Here is an 18941-nt window from a genome sequence, read left to right on the forward strand (position 1 = left end):
CTTGGTTCTAACATGAATTCTAAAGCAAAAGATGCTTCTACCATAATTCCTTGGGGGTTTTTTTGTTTTTGTTTTAGTTTTTGTTTTTTGGGTCACACCCGGCGGTGCTCAGGGGCTACTCCTGGCTGTCTGCTCAGAAATAGCTCCTGGCAGGCATGGGGCACCATATGGGACACCGGGATTCGAACCAACCACCTTTGGTCCTGGATCGGCTGCTTGCAAGGCAAACGCCACTGTGCTATCTCTCCGGGTCCAATTCCTTGTTAAACAGATTTCTTTGTGTTAAATACAAAGAAAAAAAGAAAAATAAACTAACAAACAGAAAACAGTGGGCACATTTGTCACTGTATGAGAAGATATTCCATAAGAGTTATAGTGGTTAAGGGAATATATCTAGGATACATACATATATATATATATATATATATATGCATGTCTCTTTTATGTCATTAAAAATAGCTGGGAGGAGATTGCTGAATCCTGGACTCCACTTTGTTCTGTGATTTGGCCTGCTGGAGTCTGCAAAATGACTCCTAGCATTTCCATATCAGAAAATGCCTTTGAATGGGAACTAATCAGAAACCTAGTATAGTTACCACAGTGAAGGAAGGTGGAGGACAGGCAGCTGCTGAGAGTAGATAGGTAGGAACATAGTACTGGTTTCTTTGCAGCCTGAGAGTCTATTTTTTTCACTTTGGTAGCTGGTTGGCAGCTGGCTTGGGTGAGGATAATAATGGCTTAATGGGTAGCCAAGAATTTAGGGTAAAAATGATTAAATGTGGGGTAATAGGCCGTGGGAGTTAGGGAGTAAAGGTCTAAAAATGAACTTTTTGGGTGGTGAGCCAAGGCGGGAAGGAAATTATACAACATAGACATTCTGTTTTGTTTTTGTTTTTTTGGTTTTTTTGGGGGTTTTTTTTTTTTTTTTTTTGGTTTTTGGGCCACACCTGGTGACGCTCAGGGGTTACTTCTGATTATGCGATCAGAAGTCGCTCCTGGCTTGGTGGACTATATGGGACGCCGGGGGATCGAACTGCGGTCCGTCCAAGGCTAGCGCAGGCAAGGCAGGCACCTTACCTCTAGCGCCACCGCCCGGCCCCAACATAGACATTCTGAATATGACAGAGTAAACCCTATGATATCCAAAAAATTGTCTATACATTCCTTGCAGGGCCGGTTTCAGAATAGACAGGGGTAGGAAGGAAAGTTGCCTGCAACTTCCTGAAGGCAGCACCTCTTGTGCTACCATTCCCCATGGTGGCAAACACCCTGAGCATATGGCCCAGGGGTAGCCCTGGAACTCCGGGGGAAGGGGGTGGAAAGGTGCTGGGATGACCCAAGCACTCTTCCCAGGTCTGGTTAAAAAGGCCTTTGCCTCCGCCATGCTGGAGGCCTTCTTTTTTTTTTTTTTTTTTTTGGTTTTTGGGCCACACCCAGTGTTGCTCAGGGGTTACTTCTGGCTGTCTGCTCAGAAATAGCTCCTGGCAGGCACGGGGGACCATATGGGACACCGGGATTCGAACCAACCACCTTTTTGGTCCTGGATCGGCTGCTTGCAAGGCAAACGCCGCTGGCTGTGCTATTTCTCTGGGTCCGCTGGAGGCCTTCTTAACCAGGCCTGGGGGGGGGGGGTGCAGGACTTGGGTAACCCCAGTACCCCTCTGCCGCCTTGCTCCAGATCTCCAGGGCTTCCCCGGGCCACATGCCTGGGCAAGCTGGTGAGTTGGGTCCCTTGGCGGAGCTTGAAGATACCCTAGGCTTTCCCCCATTATCCATTCAGCTCCTTAGGGAGGGTGTGGGTGGGGCCCTGAACTTCTGGCCTCCCAGCTTCACTGGTAATCTCTTTTCAGTGTATATTTTCAAAATCGCGTGCGGGGGCTAGCACCCCTGTGCACACAAGATACATTAATAGTACTCACTATCATTGAATTATGTATGCAGAATGTTCATTTTGTACTCTGCCCTTTTGTACACACCTACAAAAAGATCATTTTTCTCTTTAACTTCCTTAACCCCTATCATCTTCTCCTCATTTACACTAACTTAAGTACTGTAGAGTCCTAAGTCACAGACCAAAGTGGTTCCCTGTAGTTAACACCCACCCAACTATTCCAAAAGGCATAAAAAGGACATGTATGTCTTTTCAACATTTTATGGGTGTTTTCCTTGACGGCTATAACTTTTGCTGAATATTTTCTTATACAGTGACGATTTCCCCCCCCCTTTTTTATCTTCTCTTTGTGAACTGCTCAATATGGAATTTGGTGTGAAAGAATCCCTCAGTTTAATGCTAATGTTTGAACCAAGTCATGGGTATTGTTGGACGTGTTTTTATGCCCCTATATACTCTGATAACGCCACGTGGCTCTATTTATTGTTTGCTTAGGCACACTAAAACGGAAAAATACTATACATACCAATAAGTTCTTATCTAATAGAGATGGGAACACTCAAATCTTGTAGTGCAATGGGATTTTACACCCTGAACATTGACATGGCAATGACCTGGCACAGGCCTCAGAAGAATGGGCATTCTCCATTCATCCCTGATCTAGGGAAGATATCTACAAAACATCCAAGGTTGTCTATAACATCACCTGGAGGCAATCCTCTACCAGGGAAGACCCTACAGCTGCTCTGACATCGATCTACTCAAAAGAGACTTCCCTTAACACTGAAAAGACTTAACAAGAACAATGACCTCCTTACTGGACATGGCTTGCTGTATTGCCCCTTAATTGTGAGGTGAAACTAGAAGATACTCCACACCAGCCTGACGTCAATGTAGGATGTGCAGATTCCAGGATCTTTAATACAGAAATCTGATGCCAACAATAGGACCGCGTGAAAAATAAAACTGTATTGGCACTACAGACAATGACTTGGATTGAATAAACTAGTTTGCCTGGAGCCTAGAGTTGGTCTTATGCCAGGAAACTTCAGAGGTAGGGTCTCCTTGTATTTAGACCAAGGCTATTCCTTTATATGACCCCCATATTTTGGTGGGCCTATCAAACAATATTTGCCACTCTAACACTGTTTTTACTGTGCCCTTTTGAATAACCCCCCCAAAAAAAACCTCTTAAACTTTTGATGTTAACTTAAACTAATATGTATGTGCATGAATATATAAAAATACTATGCCTTCAAAGTTAAGGAGTCACATAAATCTCATGGCTTTACGTTGCTTTGTGTACTGCTAAGAAATGTTATAATGTCCTACAATCTGGGGACTTGTGGACAAAGTAATTGTACATGGGTTCTGCCTTATTTTTCTTAATGTTTTTTTGACTGTACGTTCAATATTTAGGCATCAGCAAGGGGATTTCTTCTGAGAACTCTGTTTATGGGCGTTGTTCTTTCACTGTAACTTTACCTTGTCCTCTTTGCATCATTGTTTCTCAATGAAATTGGTGGTGGGAATCCTGCACTGGTGAAGGGGGGTGTTCTTTACATGACTGTAATCAAACAACTACAATTATATTTGTAATCACGATGTTTAAATAAAGATAATTAAAAAAAAAGAAAGAAAGGAAAAAAAAGGCCTTTGGCATGGCGGAGACCCACCAATCCCCATGATGACTCCCAGGAAGGAAAGACCCCTTATTACACGTTTCAATAGGCATAATGTCTTACAATATATGTTGCAATGTGTTGTTATATATGTATATAATGTGTTGCAATATATGTCTATGTTTGAGCCTTTTTATTTTTTTTTATTTTTTGGTTTTTGGGCCACCCCTGTGACACTCAGGGGTTACTCCTGGCTATGTGCTCAAAAATCACCCCTGACCACTGGCTAAGGAACCATATGGGATGTGGGGGGGTTGTCGAACCTCGGTCTGTCCTAGGTTAGCTGCTTGCAAAGCGAACACCCTACCACTTGCGCCACCACTCCAGCCCCTCCCCCTGAGTTTCTTTTCCTTTTCTTTTTCTGAAAGCAGCGCTCAGGGGTTACTCCTGGCTCTACGCTCAGAAATTACTCCTGGCAGGCTCGGGGGAACATATGGGACACCGGGATTCGAACCACCATCTTCTGCATGCAAGGCAAATGCTTTACCTCCATGCTATCTCTCCGGCCCTTCTGAGTTTCTTTTAATTCCAACTCTGCCACTTTCTTGGGGGACAGTCTTCTGGTTTCTCTGAACCAGTTTCTTGACCAATAAATGAAATGATGAGGTCAGTGTGGGTTGATGAATGTCCGGATCTGAAGTGGGGACAGCTACACCACTGTCCCCGCAACAGGTCTTTCTTAATCTCTCTGTAGGTCAGATAGATACCCAACTTTTTTATGGCTTAACCAGCCCTTCTTTTAAAAAAAATTAATCATTGTCCTTTTGGAATTCTATCTTTTAGTTTTGTTTTGTTTTGACTTTGGTGTCTGGGCCACACCTGGTGCAGCTAAGGGATTACTCCTAGCTCTGCACTCAGGAATCTCTCTTGGCAGTTCTCAAGGGACCATAAGGGATGCCAGGGATCAAACACCGGCAGGCCACATGCAAGGCAAGTATCCTACCCCCTGTACTCTTTTCTAACCCCTGGAAAGTTACGTTCTTGAAGTAAACAAAGCACCCCTTTATTGTATCCAAGGCTACCATCCCTTCTCAGTCCTATAGCCCCCAGGTAATATCACCCACTTTAAGAAAGAAGGAACAGAGGGGCCACACAACTTTTGTTTTTGTTTTTTTGTTTGGGGGCCACACCCAGTGACGCTCGGGGGTTACTCCTGGCTCTGTGCTCAAGGATCACTCCAGGTGGCTTGGGGAGAGGTGCTGACTGTGGTGCTAGGGGTCAAACCTGGATTGACTGCGTGCAAGGCAAGAACTCTACCAACTGTACAATTACTCTGGCCTTTAGTAAGCTGATTTTCCAGTGCAGACCCAAGTCCTTAACCTCCTCCAGAGGTCCCCTGTCCCAGATATAGGTCCTAGGCACCTTCTCCGAACAAAATACATACACATAAAACCAGTCACCAAAAAACTGTTAGGCTAGACTATTTTGTTTTATAAAACAGAGAAGTATCAGTGTAGGAAGGTTATCTAACAGAGGAAGCTTGAGGACAGCACTAGTGCCAAGCACAAATCCACTGGAGAATCTTCCAGAAACTCATCCAGTGCACGAATACGAGGCATACGGAGACCAGAGACGCTGCCCGTCTCTTTACTGGACAGGGCTTTCTGAGGTCCTTCTGCAGCCACTGCATGTCACTCTTGCTTCCCACAACCCCGAAAGAGCGAAGGGGCAGGCAGCCCTGTCCAGGACATGGGGGCTCCAGAAGTGCAGTTACTGACTTGGTCAGCAGTGGCAGCAGACATGAACCTAGGTCTCCTGCTTCTCCATCCAGAAATAAATAATCCACGTTGTCTGATGAAAGCTTATAGTAGTAATGTTGGTGGGTGACCAGGTAGGGGTGTAGAGGGGAGTCCATGGATACCCATAGTTCTTATGTCCACTAGAGAAAGTGGGGGGACCCTATAGTGTCCAGTGCCAGCTGGCAGAACAGTCAGATGAACTGAGACCTCTGGGGAAGCTTCAATTCTGTTCATATAATTTTTGTTTTTGTTTTTGGGGGCCACACCCCGATACTCAGGGGTTACTCCTGGCTATGCGTTCAGAAATTGCTCCTGGCTTGGGGGGGGGCATATGGAACACCGGGAAACGTGGTCCATCCTAGGTTAGAAGCGTGTGAGGCAAACACCCTACTGCTTGCGCCAACGTTCCGCCACCCCTTCACATAATTTATGGGAGGTCTGAGCAGTGTTGCTGCAGGTCCAAGCAGGAATGAAGGTGAGGAAAGGGGGTGACTTGGTGGTGTTACAGGCCCACAGACGAGGTGGTTCATCGTCCTAGGCTGCTGACTTGACCAAGCCCAGAAAGGAGTGCCCCAGGGGTCGCTGTGCCCCCATAACTGAGACCCCTGCTCTCAGTGAGTCAACAAAGCGAACTTAGGTTTCTTGTCCTCCTGGAAAGGGGGTGCAGTGCTCCTGGAAGAAAATATGGCTCTGCCTGGGCCCTTGATCCTGCAATGGCCACTGTTCTGGCCCCTAGAGGAGTGGGGTACTCTGCAGTGTCTGTCCTCAAGAACCAAACAGCTCTCCGCTGTCCAACTGCCCCTCCTTGTATAGCAGAAAGTCCTCCATCAGCTTCCGTTTGGCTGCATTGATCTCGATTTTCCATGAAGTTGCTGTGAGGAAAGTATTCAAAGAAGCAAAGTAGACGTTTGAACAAAAGGCATTTGAAAACAGTTCCTGTTATCATTTTTTTTAACTTTATTGATTGATTGGTTTGGGGGCTACACCCAGCAGTGCTCAGGGGTCACTCCTATTTTCTGCACTCAGAAATCGCCCCAGGGAGGCTGGAGGACCACATGAGATGTTGGGATCTCCCGGGTCCCTCCCTTTAGGCGCATGCAAGGCATACGCCCTACCGCTGTGCTGTTAGCTTAATCCTGAGAAAGGCAGGCTGAATTGGAGCTAAATCAAGCTGCATGGAAGGCAGCTAACTCCATCTGCTCAACCTTAGCCCTAGAGTGGGGAAGGAGCCAGCACTTGGGCCACCCATAGTCACCTAATGAATGCACTGTTTTTGGTTTTGGTTGTTTTTTTGTTTTGTTTTTTGCACCATTTGTTTTAAGAGGAAACCAAGTACCAGGGAACCTCACTGGCTCCCTAAAGAAGAGAGGGGCAGAACTGGAGCTGAAGAAATGGTGCTCCAGTGGAGAGGAGGAGGGCCAAGTGAAGCTGAGTGGCATTTAGGTCAGTGGGAAGAACTATGGACGGGACCTGGGACACTAGCAACAGACTACTACTGTTGCTCTCCTTTTTTTTTTTGGTTTTTGGGCCACACCCGGTGACGCTCAGTGGTTACTCCTGGCTATGCGCTCAGAAATCGCTCCTGGCTTGAGGGAACATATGGGATGCCATGGGATCGAACCACTGTCATCCTAGATTAGTACGTGCAAGGCAAATGCCCTACTGCTTGTGCCACTGCTCTGGTCCCTGTTGCTCTCTTTTGGTGGGGTAACAAGTGAGCAGCTGATTCATAAAAACCCAGGAGCAGGAGATGAGAGGCTGAGGAAGGGTGCAAGAGGTGACCCCACAGCTTACTTACCTTCAGAGGAGGAGTCTGCCTCTGCTACCCCAGAGGCCTGCAGCCTCCCTTCTGTGGGGGGTGCCCTGGCCGAGGGGACTGGCCAGGTGGAGGCAGCATCCACGCAGGACACTTCCACATCATCTGTTTCCTCTGGGGTGTTGGAGGTAGTGCTGGTACCCTGAGAGAGCCCAGACCATGGGGCAGATGCCTCCAGCCCTTGGAGCTGCTCTTCCACAGCCACTACAGCGTCACACGCCTGGGGAAGGAGAAGCCATCACGTTGGCTGCCACTGCTCCAGCCGTGTCATCTCTCCCCAGTTCCTTCCTCTGACCACAGACTGACCCAGATTTGGGCACATGGCCATGCGAGCTTACAAGAACCTTCCTGGGATTTTCCTCCAGAGCCAGCGGGGGACAGTCCCCTATCTTGTGTGAGGGACAGTACTAGGCTCCCCTCCATTACAGAAAACCCGTTGGTAGTCAGAGCTGGTGGTGAAATGGGCCCCAGCTTTGACCCCCACCACCACTGGGGCCTTGAGCATACTTGGGGGTGGCCCCTAATACATTTAAAACAGAAGGTGAATGAAAGTAGTAGGAGAAAATGGATAACATGGACGTGAGAAGTGGTTAAAAGAGCCAGGACCTCACTTACTCGTTCACTCATTCACTCTCTGACTCATTACTTACTCACTACTCATTTATTCACCCATTCCTTGACATTTTGTTTGTGGGTTTGTTTGTGAGCCAAACATGTCCATGCTCAGGTCTTATTCCTGGCTCTGCACTCAGGGATCTCCTGGTATAGCTCGGAAGACCATGTGGGATTCTGTTATCCAGGTCAACCTCATGGAAGGCAAGTACCCTACCTGCTATACTCTTGCTCCAGCCCCAGCCAGGTCTTTATGAGGCTCCCCATCACACAAAACACCAAGTACGAGAGATGGCAGGGCAAAGAGAAAGCATAGGCGGCAGGCGCCTGCCTTGCATGCAGCCAACTGGAGTCCAATCTCAGGCATCCCAGAGGGTCCCCCGATCTATACTGGGAAAAATTCTTGAGCATAACTGGTTGTTATCCAAAATACAATCCCCCAAAACTTTTTATTACTGAGAAATTCTAGTGGGGATGGGGGGTGGAGTCCTGGGGGCTGGCAACAGCACCAGAGAACCCTAAGATAGACTCCAGAAGCCCTGATGTTGGGCAAGCAGAAATCACTCTGCTAGAGAACAGGACAGCAGTAACAGACAATGCTCAGTATAGGACAAGATTTCCACCCCACACTGATACTTGTCACCATGGAAACTGCCTCTACCGTAGGGGGCCAGAGAGATAGCACAGTGGTTTGTCTTTCATGCTGGGGACCTAGGACGAACCTGGGTTCGATTTCTGGCATCCCATATGATCTCCTGAACCTGCCAGGAGCAATTTGAGTGCAGAGCCAAAAGTAAACCCTGAGTGTTACCAGATGTGGCCCCCCACCAAAAAAAGAACAACCCTCCCACCCCCCTCACCTTCCCAGATTGGCAAGGAGACCCAAACCCTAGCCAGAGAAGACAGTCATTCACAGCCAATTGGTCCCCACAGTCCTCTGCTTAGGCTGCTGACAGCCCTCCTACTTCCTTCCCTGTCCTTACAAAGTCACATCCAGGATAAACAGCCTCTGTCAGCACCCAGCCCACCCCTGGGCTGCAGGGGGCTTGGGGCTGAGGCCTGGGCTCACCTCTGTCAAGCTGGGCTTCTTCCTCCGCACGCAGAGGCAGGCAGCCAACGCCAGGGCCAGCGCACAGTCCTGGGGCAACCGACCAGCCTTGCCATCCAAGTGCTGCAGACATATATCCTGGGCCAGAGCCTTCTCTGCATCCAACTTCCGGGAGCACTGAGAAGCGCTGCTGCTGCTGGGAATGTCACTTAGGAGCAAGTCTTTCTGCGGGAGAAGAGTGGGGACAGTGGGTGAGCTGCATGTACAGGGGAGCCTCTCCTGAACAGAATCAGAGCAATGTAGACTGCACAAAGCCAGCCTGACAGCTGGGTAAGGGCCCTGGAACCAGGAAGTAGACCCCAGCTGGAGAAGCCTGAGCCCCCCCAGGTACCTCTCTGCCTCACTGCTCTGGCAAGAACATACATGGGCATGAAGGACAGACTGAGCACTGGAGGCTGCTACTTGCAGAAAGCAGAGTGAGCAGCAAGACCTGTCCACATAGTCTGTGTGGGTGGCATGAGCAGAGCACTGCATTCCACATGCCAGAAAAGCAACATTTCACCAGGAAAGATTGCTGGTTTGGGGTCTGAGCGGTGGTGTAAGTGGTAAGGAGTCTGCCTTGCGCGAATGAGCCTAGGATGGACCGAAGTTCGATCCCCTGGTATCCCATATGGTCCCCAAGCCAGGAGCGATTTCTGAGCACATAGCCAGGAGTAACCCTGGTTTATTTGTTCTTAGGTCATACCAGCAGTGTTCAGGGGTTGGAAAGAGACTGTATGGTGTACAGGATATCAATCCCAAGTCGGTAGGCACAAGGTACATGCCCTGCCTACTATATTATGGCTCCAGCTGTACATTGTGATGAACTCTGACCATGTGCCTAAGAGGATATTACCATGTGCACTATAAATTGTGCATAACATAAATTGAAATTGTATTTGAATCTGGGGTCTGGAGAGAGAGTACAGCAAGGAGGGTGTTTGCCTTGCATGCAGCCAATCCAGGTTTGATCCTCAGCATCCCATATGGTTCCCTGAGTCCCACTAGGAGTGATTCCTGAGCACTGCTGAGTATGGGCCAAAAAATAAATAATTTGAAAGGGGCTGGAGAGATAGCACAGCAGTAGGACGTTTGCCTTGCACACAGCCAATCCAGGATGGACGGTGGTTTGAATCCCAGCATCCCATATGGTCCCCCGAACCTGCCCGGAGCAATTTATGAGTGCAGAGACAGGAGAAACCCCAGAGCGCTGCCGGGTGTGACCAAAAACCAAAATAAATAAATAAACAAATCCATAAATAAATTGAAAAAAGAAATTATGACCACTGACTCCATATAGCCTGGTTCAGGCTGAAAACTGGGGCCTTCTCAGAAAAGGGGCAGGACAGATTCCCTTTCTGCTTAAAGCCACAGTAGATAAGCACCACACAGACACCCTCCAAAAAGAAAGGGCCCAGCTCCACAACTGAACCTTATCACACTACCAAACCACCAAATCCATTTCAGATCTATAGATCTTAGATCACGTGGCTTCTTGCGGCCACACAGTACTTCAAAACTTTAAAGTAGTCAGCCAGTAGCATCACAGTAAATGTAAGGGGAAAGTTCCATAGAAATCTATTAAGCTCTTGGGGCTGGAGAGAGAGCATGGAGGTAGGACATTTGCCTTGCACGCAGAAGGATGGTGATTCGAATCCCGGCATCTCATATGGTCCCCCCGAGCCTGCCAGGAGCGGTTTCTGAGCACAGAGCCAGAAGTAACCCCTGAGCACCACCGAGTGTGGCCCAAAAACCAAAAAAAAAAAAAAAAAAATGTGCTCACTTTGGCAGCACATATACTAAAATTGGAACGATGCAGAGAAGATTAGCATGGCCCCTGTGCAAGGATGACACGTAAATTCGTGAAGCGTTCCATATTTAAAAAAAATGCCTGAATAACTGTAGTATTAACAACTTGGTAAATCATGATGTTATAATAAAACATTTAATTCTAGTATTTGTATACTGTTTCATAACATAACCTAAAATATGCTTTGTTTGTGGGAACCTGACTTTGATCCCTGACATGTCAGGTAACCTGAGCACCAAGCCAGGAGGAGTTGCTCCTGAGCTTTGCTGAATGTGATCCAAAAACAAATGAACAAGAGAGACATCATGAATCTGAATGATTCCACTAGGCTTGGCTGGAGCTCAATGGTAAAGCTCATGCCTTGCAAGCATGAGGTCATAAGTTTGATACCCATCACCACATACACAAATACACTATATGATACAGAAAATATACTATATAAGTAATAACATATTTCTATATAAATATCGAGTCTATTTATAATCAATTATTTAATACATTTCCTGGAACGTGGCATGTTTATATCTATAAATATGTGAAATACTTACAGATTAAATATATTGCTGTAAGACTATATCAAATATATTTATTGACATATACAATAATCTACTGTTATATGAGTATGTGAAATGTTAAGGCTTGGGAAATGGTCCAGTTGTATCATTTTAGGGCTTGAGTGGATGCTTCAAAATGTGAGATCCCAGGGACCAGAGTGATAGCACAGTGGATAGGGCATTTGCCTTGCATGCGGATGACCCAGATTCGATCCCTGGCATCCCATATGGTCCCCGGAGCTTGCCAGGAGTAATTTCTGAGCATGGAGCCAGGAATAACCCATGCGCCACTGGGTGTGGACCAAACACCCCCGAAAAAAGTAGGATCCCTGCCTTTTACATAGCTGACTCAAATTTGAACCCCAATTCCCCATATAGTCAACAGAGCCATGCCAGGAGTAATTCCTGAGTGCAGAGTTAGGAATTCTCACTGGGCATGCTCATGGGGACTGCAGAAATGGCAGTCAAGTAGGCGACTTCAGACATCACAACCATGTCAGGGAAGGGGAAAACTGCAGTTGGAGACATGCAGTTGGAGACTCTTCAAGGGATGGGACATAGTGAATCATAGTGATGCAGCAAGGAGACAACTACCTGGAAGGGTCAGAGCAATAGTGAAACCCAGCTGACCCAGGTTCAATTCCCAGAACATCACGGGGGTCCCCCCACAACCACCAGAAGTGATCCTGGAGCTCAGAGCCCTGAGCACATCTGGGTGTGGCCCCAAAACAAAGAAGGACTCAAATGAACTACCAGTCAATACAAATCCTATTGAAGCAGCACCAGAAAGGGGGTGTAGGGTGAACACTCCAGCTGCCTACATGTAGCTCAGAGCCTGGCCTCCATGGAATGGGCACATAGTAATGTCTGGCTCCTCCCAGCAGAGTATGGGCTACTCACCAGAAACACGGGGCTCCGGGTGTCATCCATCGCCGGCATGCCAGTGAGGATCTCGGCCAGCACCTGGAGGGACAGCAGAGCGTCATCAGTGCAGCTCAGAAGCTTGCGCCTGAGCTTAGGCAGAAGACTGTGGCCCAGAGGGACACTGAAGCATGCTCCAGGCCCACCTCGGACACATGCTCAAAAGCCAGGCAGGACATGCTTACGATGCCACAGCTGAAGATGTCCACGCGTTTGGTGGGCAGTCCCACCCGGATGGAGTCCTCAGGCAGGTAGGCGGCCGAGGCCTGGAAAAGGCGGGTCTTCACCAGGGTGTAGCTGGACTTCTTGTGGACGGGACACAGCTGTGATGTCGGGTGTGCCAACTTAGGTGTCAGGGCTCCATCGAGCAGGACGTTGGAGCTGCGGAGTGCAGAGTGGATGAGCGTGGAGAATGTGCCCCAGACACATGCCAGCAGCAAGGCCTATGTGCTGGGAGAGTGTGGGGCTCAGGGCAGTCCTGCACCCCCACAGAGGCCTGTGTGGCCACCACACAATACTGTCCTGTCCAGCAGCAACTGACCATGCTAGTTCTGAAGGCCCAGTTCAGCCCTGCTATCCCCACTGCAGCCTGCTGGGCTGGCTGACCTGAATTCAAATTTCAATCACTGCTGGCTCCAAAACTAATAGGAGCAGCAGAAAAGCATGTGGGTTCGGTGCTCTTGCCCATGGAGGGGAATTCTCAGTATGCAGTCAGAGGGGGACAACCCCAAGCTAGAGAAGGAGAAGTAGTCAGTACTGAACCAACTCCAAGAAGGGTTTTAAAAAGGGGGTTGCGGGCCTGGAGAGATAGCACAGCGGCGTTTGCCTTGCAAGCAGCCGATCCAGGACCAAAGGTGGTTGGTTTGAATCCCGGTGTTCCATATGGTCCCCTGTGCCTGCCAGGAGCTATTTCTGAGCAGACAGCCCTGAGCACTGCCGGGTGTGGCCCAAAACAAAACAAAACAAAACAAAACAAAAAGGGGGTTGCAAGATTGTTCAGAGGCTAAGTTGCTGCTGGCTTTATATGTGGTCCACCCAGTTCCAACCTCAGCACCAACAGAAGTGATTCCTGGAACATACAGTCAGGAATACCACCTGAGAATTCTGGGGTGTGGCCCTAGAATGAAAATAATAAAATAAAACTAGACCACACGCACACACACACAAAACTAAACCACAGGGCCAGGGAGAAAGTTCAGAGTAGCACATATACATAGATATGCAAGGCTCAGGGTTCAATTCCTAGCAGAGCTGCATTCATAGTGGCCCAGAAAGAGAACAAGGAGCCCACTGACAGTGGCAGTCAGACATGGCCATGGCACGGCAGAGATGTCACAGATGACTAAATGCTGACGAGGACCGTGCAGACTAAGACCCCTGGAAACAGATCACCAGGTCATGGGCTGGCTCAGGCTTCCGTGTGGCCAGGGGGTTGAGAGTGCCCAGGCAGACACTCCCCCTGCCACTTCCTTCCTGGCTGTGGTGGCTTCATGTATGGAGTGGGGCAGGAGAACCCTGGGCCGCCATCGGGGAGGTTCTCAGGCTCCAAGGTCAGTTTGAGCAGATTTTTTGCCCCCTAGCATGCTGGCCCTCAGACAGGGATTGCTTGCTCTTTGGGGAAGAGCGGGGTGCTGAGATACTGGGGTACACACTCAACCTGCAGAGAGAGGGTGCTTAGAAGGCCATAAGTGAATTGTTCAAAGTCCCAGCTGTGCCAAGGTTGGGGTGGGGGGTGGGGGTCCAGACCCGTGTTTAGGAGGGAAGTGAAATACCGAGGCGTGTGGTTGCAGAAACCCCAGCTCAGAAAAGTGAACATGTAGCTAGGGAGACGGTCCTGGCTGACAGTTTAAATGTTGAGAATCTGAGTTTCAGGGGTGACCCTGAGAAAAGGGACAGTGGGGAGTCAGCAGGACACAAGGCAACTAGCAACACCATCCTCACTCACCTCCTGATATTGCTGTGGATGATCTCCAGGCTGTGGAGATAGGCTACGGCTCGGAACAGGCCTGTGCAGATACGGGTGCGCTGGGGCCAGGACAGGGGGTCTGAGCCGCCCTAAAAGAGAAAATGGTCCCTGCTGTGACCCTGAAAGCCCAGACAGTGGGGGTCCCCCAGAAACACACAAGTACATACATGCACGGGAACAGGGAGACACATGTTCAGGTGGTGCATATAAATATATATACATGCATATGGATACATACTTGCTTGCACACAACGCAGATAGTCTTTGCATCAGGGCACCTTGCCTGTTTGGATAGCAGGTGGGTCTGAGCAGCTCTAACTGGGGCTTCTGAGCAACCATGTCAGGCTCTGGGCTCTCAGTTTCAGGCTCTGCCCTCAGTGTAGGTGCCCGGATGTTTGGGATGCAGGGAGGCCAAAGGATTCCAGGGAGAATTCACAGGGTCTGGCCCACAGAAACTGTGAGCCTGTGAGCCTCCTGGTGGGGCCCAAAGAGAGGAACTGGGGAGCTGCAACCCCCAAGCTTATGCCTCATATACTGAGGCTCATGGGGATCATGGGGGTGGCCTAAAGTCCCCTGCAGTCCCTCTTTGGAAGCTATTATTGCTGATCAAAGACCAAACCTATAGAATAATTCAACACTTATTTTCCAAGCCCACTAGTTCCCATGGGCCTGACTTAGAGATCTCCTCACAAGAACTTAATCTGGAATCTCACAAACCCAGTTGTTTTTGTTTTTGTTTGTTTGTTTGTTTGTTTTTGTTTTAGGGTCACATCCAGCGATATCCAGGGGTTACTCCTGGCTCTGTATTCAGGAATTGCTCCTGGTGGTGCTCGGGGAACCATATGGGAATGAATCCAATTAGGCCACATGTAGGGAAAGCACCCTACCTACTGTACTATTGCTCCAGCTCCAGTTTGTTTTAAATAATTCAGTATTAAAAAAATTTTTTTTTCTTGGCCAAACCCAGCTGTGCTCAGGGGTTAGTCCTGGCTCTGCGCTCAGAAATCGCTGCTGGCTGGCTCGGGGGACCATATGGGGTACCGAGATTCAAACTACCATCTGTCCTGGATCAGCTGTGTGCAAGGCAAACGCCCTACAGCTGTACTATCTCTCTGGCTCCAGTATTAAAATTTCTTATTCGGATATTTGGTTTGAGGAACGAAACCAAGCAATGCTTAGGGCTTACTCATAGCTCTGTACTCAGGGACCACTGCTGGTGGGACTTGGGGGACAATATGGAGTACCAGGGATTAAATTTAGGTCGGCCAGGAAGTGCCATCCCCACTATACGTGGCTACAGGTATTTACTCAAATGTATCTAGGATGTGTCCGCCCTGGGGCAGCTCTTCTCTATGATGGTCCCCTTCCCTCTGGACTTCAATGAGAGGCCCTTTCTCTCTGGTTTCTGGTGCAACCCCCGTGGAGTCTCTGGTAGATGCTTCCTGGAAGCAGGGTCCTCTGTCTGTGACCCATCTTACCTGACACTGCAGCCTGTCCTGGAGAGAACCGTTTGCCATGAAGGGGTAGATGAAGCTATAGAAGTGCTTCCCTGGGCAGAAGCCCAGCAGCGGAAGGATATTGGGGTGGCAGCACCTACAAGGGGGGGCAGTCACAGAGGAGTCAAGCGGGAGCCCAGAGGCCCTGGGACACTCAGTCCTCACAGTGGCTCAGCTCTGCACGCACTGGGAAGTAATCACCACCCACTTCCCTGCAAAGAGGCTCCTGTTTTGGGAACGTGACTGACACCAGGGTGAATGGCAGGTCTGTTTACCGCCAGGACTGAGGAGCTCTGTCTCCCACTGGGGTCTGAGCCCCCAGCTCCTCCTGACTCTCCTCTCCTCATCCTCACAAACACACACCCCCCAGGTCACACAGGCAACATGGCGGCCAATTCCAGGACCCACTCTGCGCTCTGCCACACATATCCTGAGTAGAAGTCTGGCTGCTGTGCTGTGTGTGACCTCTAGTGTCCAAGCAATTTCTGGACACACAGCCATGTGTGTGTGAGTAACGCAACACAGGCTGTGACCCCAAGGCAGCACCTCCATGGGAAAGAGACACCAGCACCACTGCCTGAAAACATGTGAGAGCACCCCACAGCTGCAGGGAGCCCTACACCTCCACCTGGGGTATGAGCCCCTGCAAGCATGCATACAAGCTCTGCAGCTACACGCATGCAGATCTGGGCTAGCACCCCATCCGAGGATGCGTGACTCCAGGGAGCAGCAGCGAATGAGATGTGTGTATATGTCTCCCCATCATCACAAAAACCACAAAGGGAAGGAAGAAGAGGGAGAGGGACAACAAAATTCAGACTAAAAATAAAAACTCAACTTGAAAATAAGGGAAGTGTAAACAGTTTTGACCAGTTACTCTGGTCAGGTGCCAAGTCATGCCCCGGAGAGCTACGGCTTTTTCTTTTCTTTCGTTTGGTTTGGGGGATCATGTTTGGCTGTGTTGAGGACTTCTGCCTGGCTCTGTGTTCAAGGATCACTCCAAGTTTGGCTTAGGGAACCCTGTGTGGTGCCCTGGCTCAAACCCACATCAACTATGTGCAAGGCAAGCACCCTGCTTCCAGCTCAGAGCTATGATTTTAGGACACATTATCCATTTAATATTTTGGTGGGGTATTTTTGTTTTTGATTTTGTTTTTTACTTTTGGGCCACATCTGGCTGCGCTCAGGGGTTATTCCTGGCTCTGCACTCAGAAATCACTCCTGGCAGGCTCAGAGGACCATATGGGATGCTGGGAAGCAAACCTGGGCCTGTCCTGGGTCAGCTACGTGCAAGGTAAATGCCCTACCACTGTGCTATCTCTCCAGCTCCAATTTTTTGTTTGTTATTTCATTTTAGGGGTCACACCTGGCAGTGTACAGTGGTTACTCCTGCTCTGAACTTAGGAATTCCTCCTGGTGGTGCTTGGGAGACCATATGGGATACCAGGGATTGAACCCAGAATGGCTGCCTTCAAGGCAAGCACCGTACCCACTGTGCTAACTCTCTAGCCTTTGTATTCTCTGTTTAGACAATCTTCTGCCTCCCAAAAATGGGCTGAGACAGGGCCCTGGACAGATGGAGTTAGGCCTGATGTGTGTTGGTCCCTTTGCTCCTCTTTTCAGTGCATATGAGACACAGCAGCACACAGGAGCCCTCCAGATCCTGGGTCCCCTAGGCCCCATCCTGTCCCCATCATTTTTTTTTGGGGGGGGCCCACACCTGGTAATGCTCAAGGGTTACTCCTGGCTATGCGCTCAGAAGTTGCTCCTGGCTTGGGGGACCATATGGGTCACCAGGGGATTGAACCGAGGTTCGTCCAAGGCTAGCGAAGGCAAGGCAGGCACCTTACCTCTAGCGCCACCACCCAGCCCCCTGTCCCCATCATTTACTAGCAGTGCGAGTCAGACAAGATATGTGGTCTCTGGGCACCTTTGCAGTTTCCCATGAATGGGGTGTTCTTGGGGAGCTGATAATCAGTCTGGCCAGGGAAGGAAGTGCTGGATGACAGGTTTAGGGCTCTCCCAAGACAGCTTACCTGCGACGCACCTGCAGCTCTGCTTCGAAGAATCTTGCCACAGCACCAGGACCTGAGCAGGGCACCTGGGGTCAAAGACAGTGAGGTGGGGGGGGGAGTGTCCAGCTATAGGAGCCTCACCCTTCTCCCCCATCCTGGGAGCAGGAAGTACTCACCTCCCTCAATTTCTTGAAAATCAGTGCTTCCCCGTGCCTCTGGCCTCGGTAGACGTCAGCAAAGGTGCCATGGCACAACCTGTGGTGAGGGCTGAAGCTGTCTGTCGCCTGAACCACGTCCACCTCTTCCCAGAAGAGACCATCCACAGGCTGGTCCCAGAGCACTTCCTGTTGAGGTATGGAAGTGCTGCAAGGCTGAAAGTCCCAAGAAAGACATGGGAGGGACGTTAATGTGGACTCCCATCTCACTGTCCTTATCCCCAGGGGCACCCCAAATGGTCCCTGAGCACTTCCAGGAGTGATCCCTGAACACTTATCCAGAAATTAACCTTAAGTACTGTACTCAGATTACTCAAAGTAATCTCTAAGCACACCCAGGGATATCCACGAGCACTGATCCAGGAGTAATTCTGATCCTTGGTCCTGGAATAATCTCTGAACACTGAATCAATGAGCACTGAATCTGAAATAATCCCTGAGCACCACCAGGTATGGCCTCCCCCAAAAAATAAAATAAGAATTTGAGGGGCTGGAGTGATAGTACAGTGGGTAGGGTATTTGTCTTGCATATGGCCAACCTGGGTTTAATCCCTGGCATCCCAGATGACCACCCTCCCCCCAAGCCCACCAAGAGCAATTTCTGAGCACAGAGCCAGGAATAACTCCTGAGAGTTACTGGATGTGGCCAAAAACAACAATAACAACAAAAAATCTAGAGTTTGTATAAGGCCAGCTGGCACCTATTCTGTGACTCCTCAGCAGGGAGAACTTCTGTAATAAGAGCAAAAGGCCATGATGAGAATCAGGAAGGTGGAAGATCCCCCAAATCAAATCTGTCCCTGTGCCAATGCTCCAACTACATCAGCTTCTCAATTATTTTCTGTCATGGCCCCCCAGGAAGAAGAAAACATTTTTCGTGCCCCCACGTGACTGTAAATAGTATCTTAAAAAAAAAAACCTTTAACCTGCAAAACAAAAATATATAAAATAATTTAAGCTGATTTTTGAATCAGAGATGATTTCTGGATGAATGACTACAATGAGCACGTTTTGCAACGCAGAGCTTTTCGAAGCAGGGTTTGAAGCAGGACACAGCAACTCTCAGCTCCAGAGACATACAGAGACATCAACACGGGGCTTAGCTTGTTATGACAGTGTTTGCCGAGGTCAAGTGCG

At 49.1% G+C, this 18941-nt stretch overlaps 1 protein-coding gene and 1 non-coding gene across 2 annotated transcripts in view; one reads left to right on the plus strand and one right to left on the minus strand.

Annotated features, from left to right (window-relative positions):
* Positions 1–6018: 6018 nt before the first annotated feature.
* IRAK2 (interleukin 1 receptor associated kinase 2) overlaps positions 6019–18941 on the minus strand; it is a 46016-nt gene continuing 33093 nt past the window's right edge. The window contains exons 5-13 of the mRNA XM_049766109.1: positions 17766–17960; positions 17611–17675; positions 15557–15671; positions 14058–14167; positions 12298–12493; positions 12092–12154; positions 8810–9013; positions 7111–7348; positions 6019–6184 (exon numbers count right to left, since the gene is read on the minus strand). Of these exons, the coding sequence (XP_049622066.1) occupies positions 6078–6184; positions 7111–7348; positions 8810–9013; positions 12092–12154; positions 12298–12493; positions 14058–14167; positions 15557–15671; positions 17611–17675; positions 17766–17960 (1293 nt within the window). The 3' untranslated portion in view covers positions 6019–6077. The remainder of the gene's footprint in view (positions 6185–7110; positions 7349–8809; positions 9014–12091; positions 12155–12297; positions 12494–14057; positions 14168–15556; positions 15672–17610; positions 17676–17765; positions 17961–18941) is intronic.
* LOC125998323 (U6 spliceosomal RNA) lies at positions 10603–10709 on the plus strand. The gene has a single exon (XR_007491913.1). It is a non-coding gene; the product is annotated as a U6 spliceosomal RNA (small nuclear RNA).

This window comes from Suncus etruscus, chromosome 20 (assembly GCF_024139225.1).
Source record: "Suncus etruscus isolate mSunEtr1 chromosome 20, mSunEtr1.pri.cur, whole genome shotgun sequence".
Classification (NCBI taxonomy): domain Eukaryota; kingdom Metazoa; phylum Chordata; class Mammalia; order Eulipotyphla; family Soricidae; genus Suncus; species Suncus etruscus.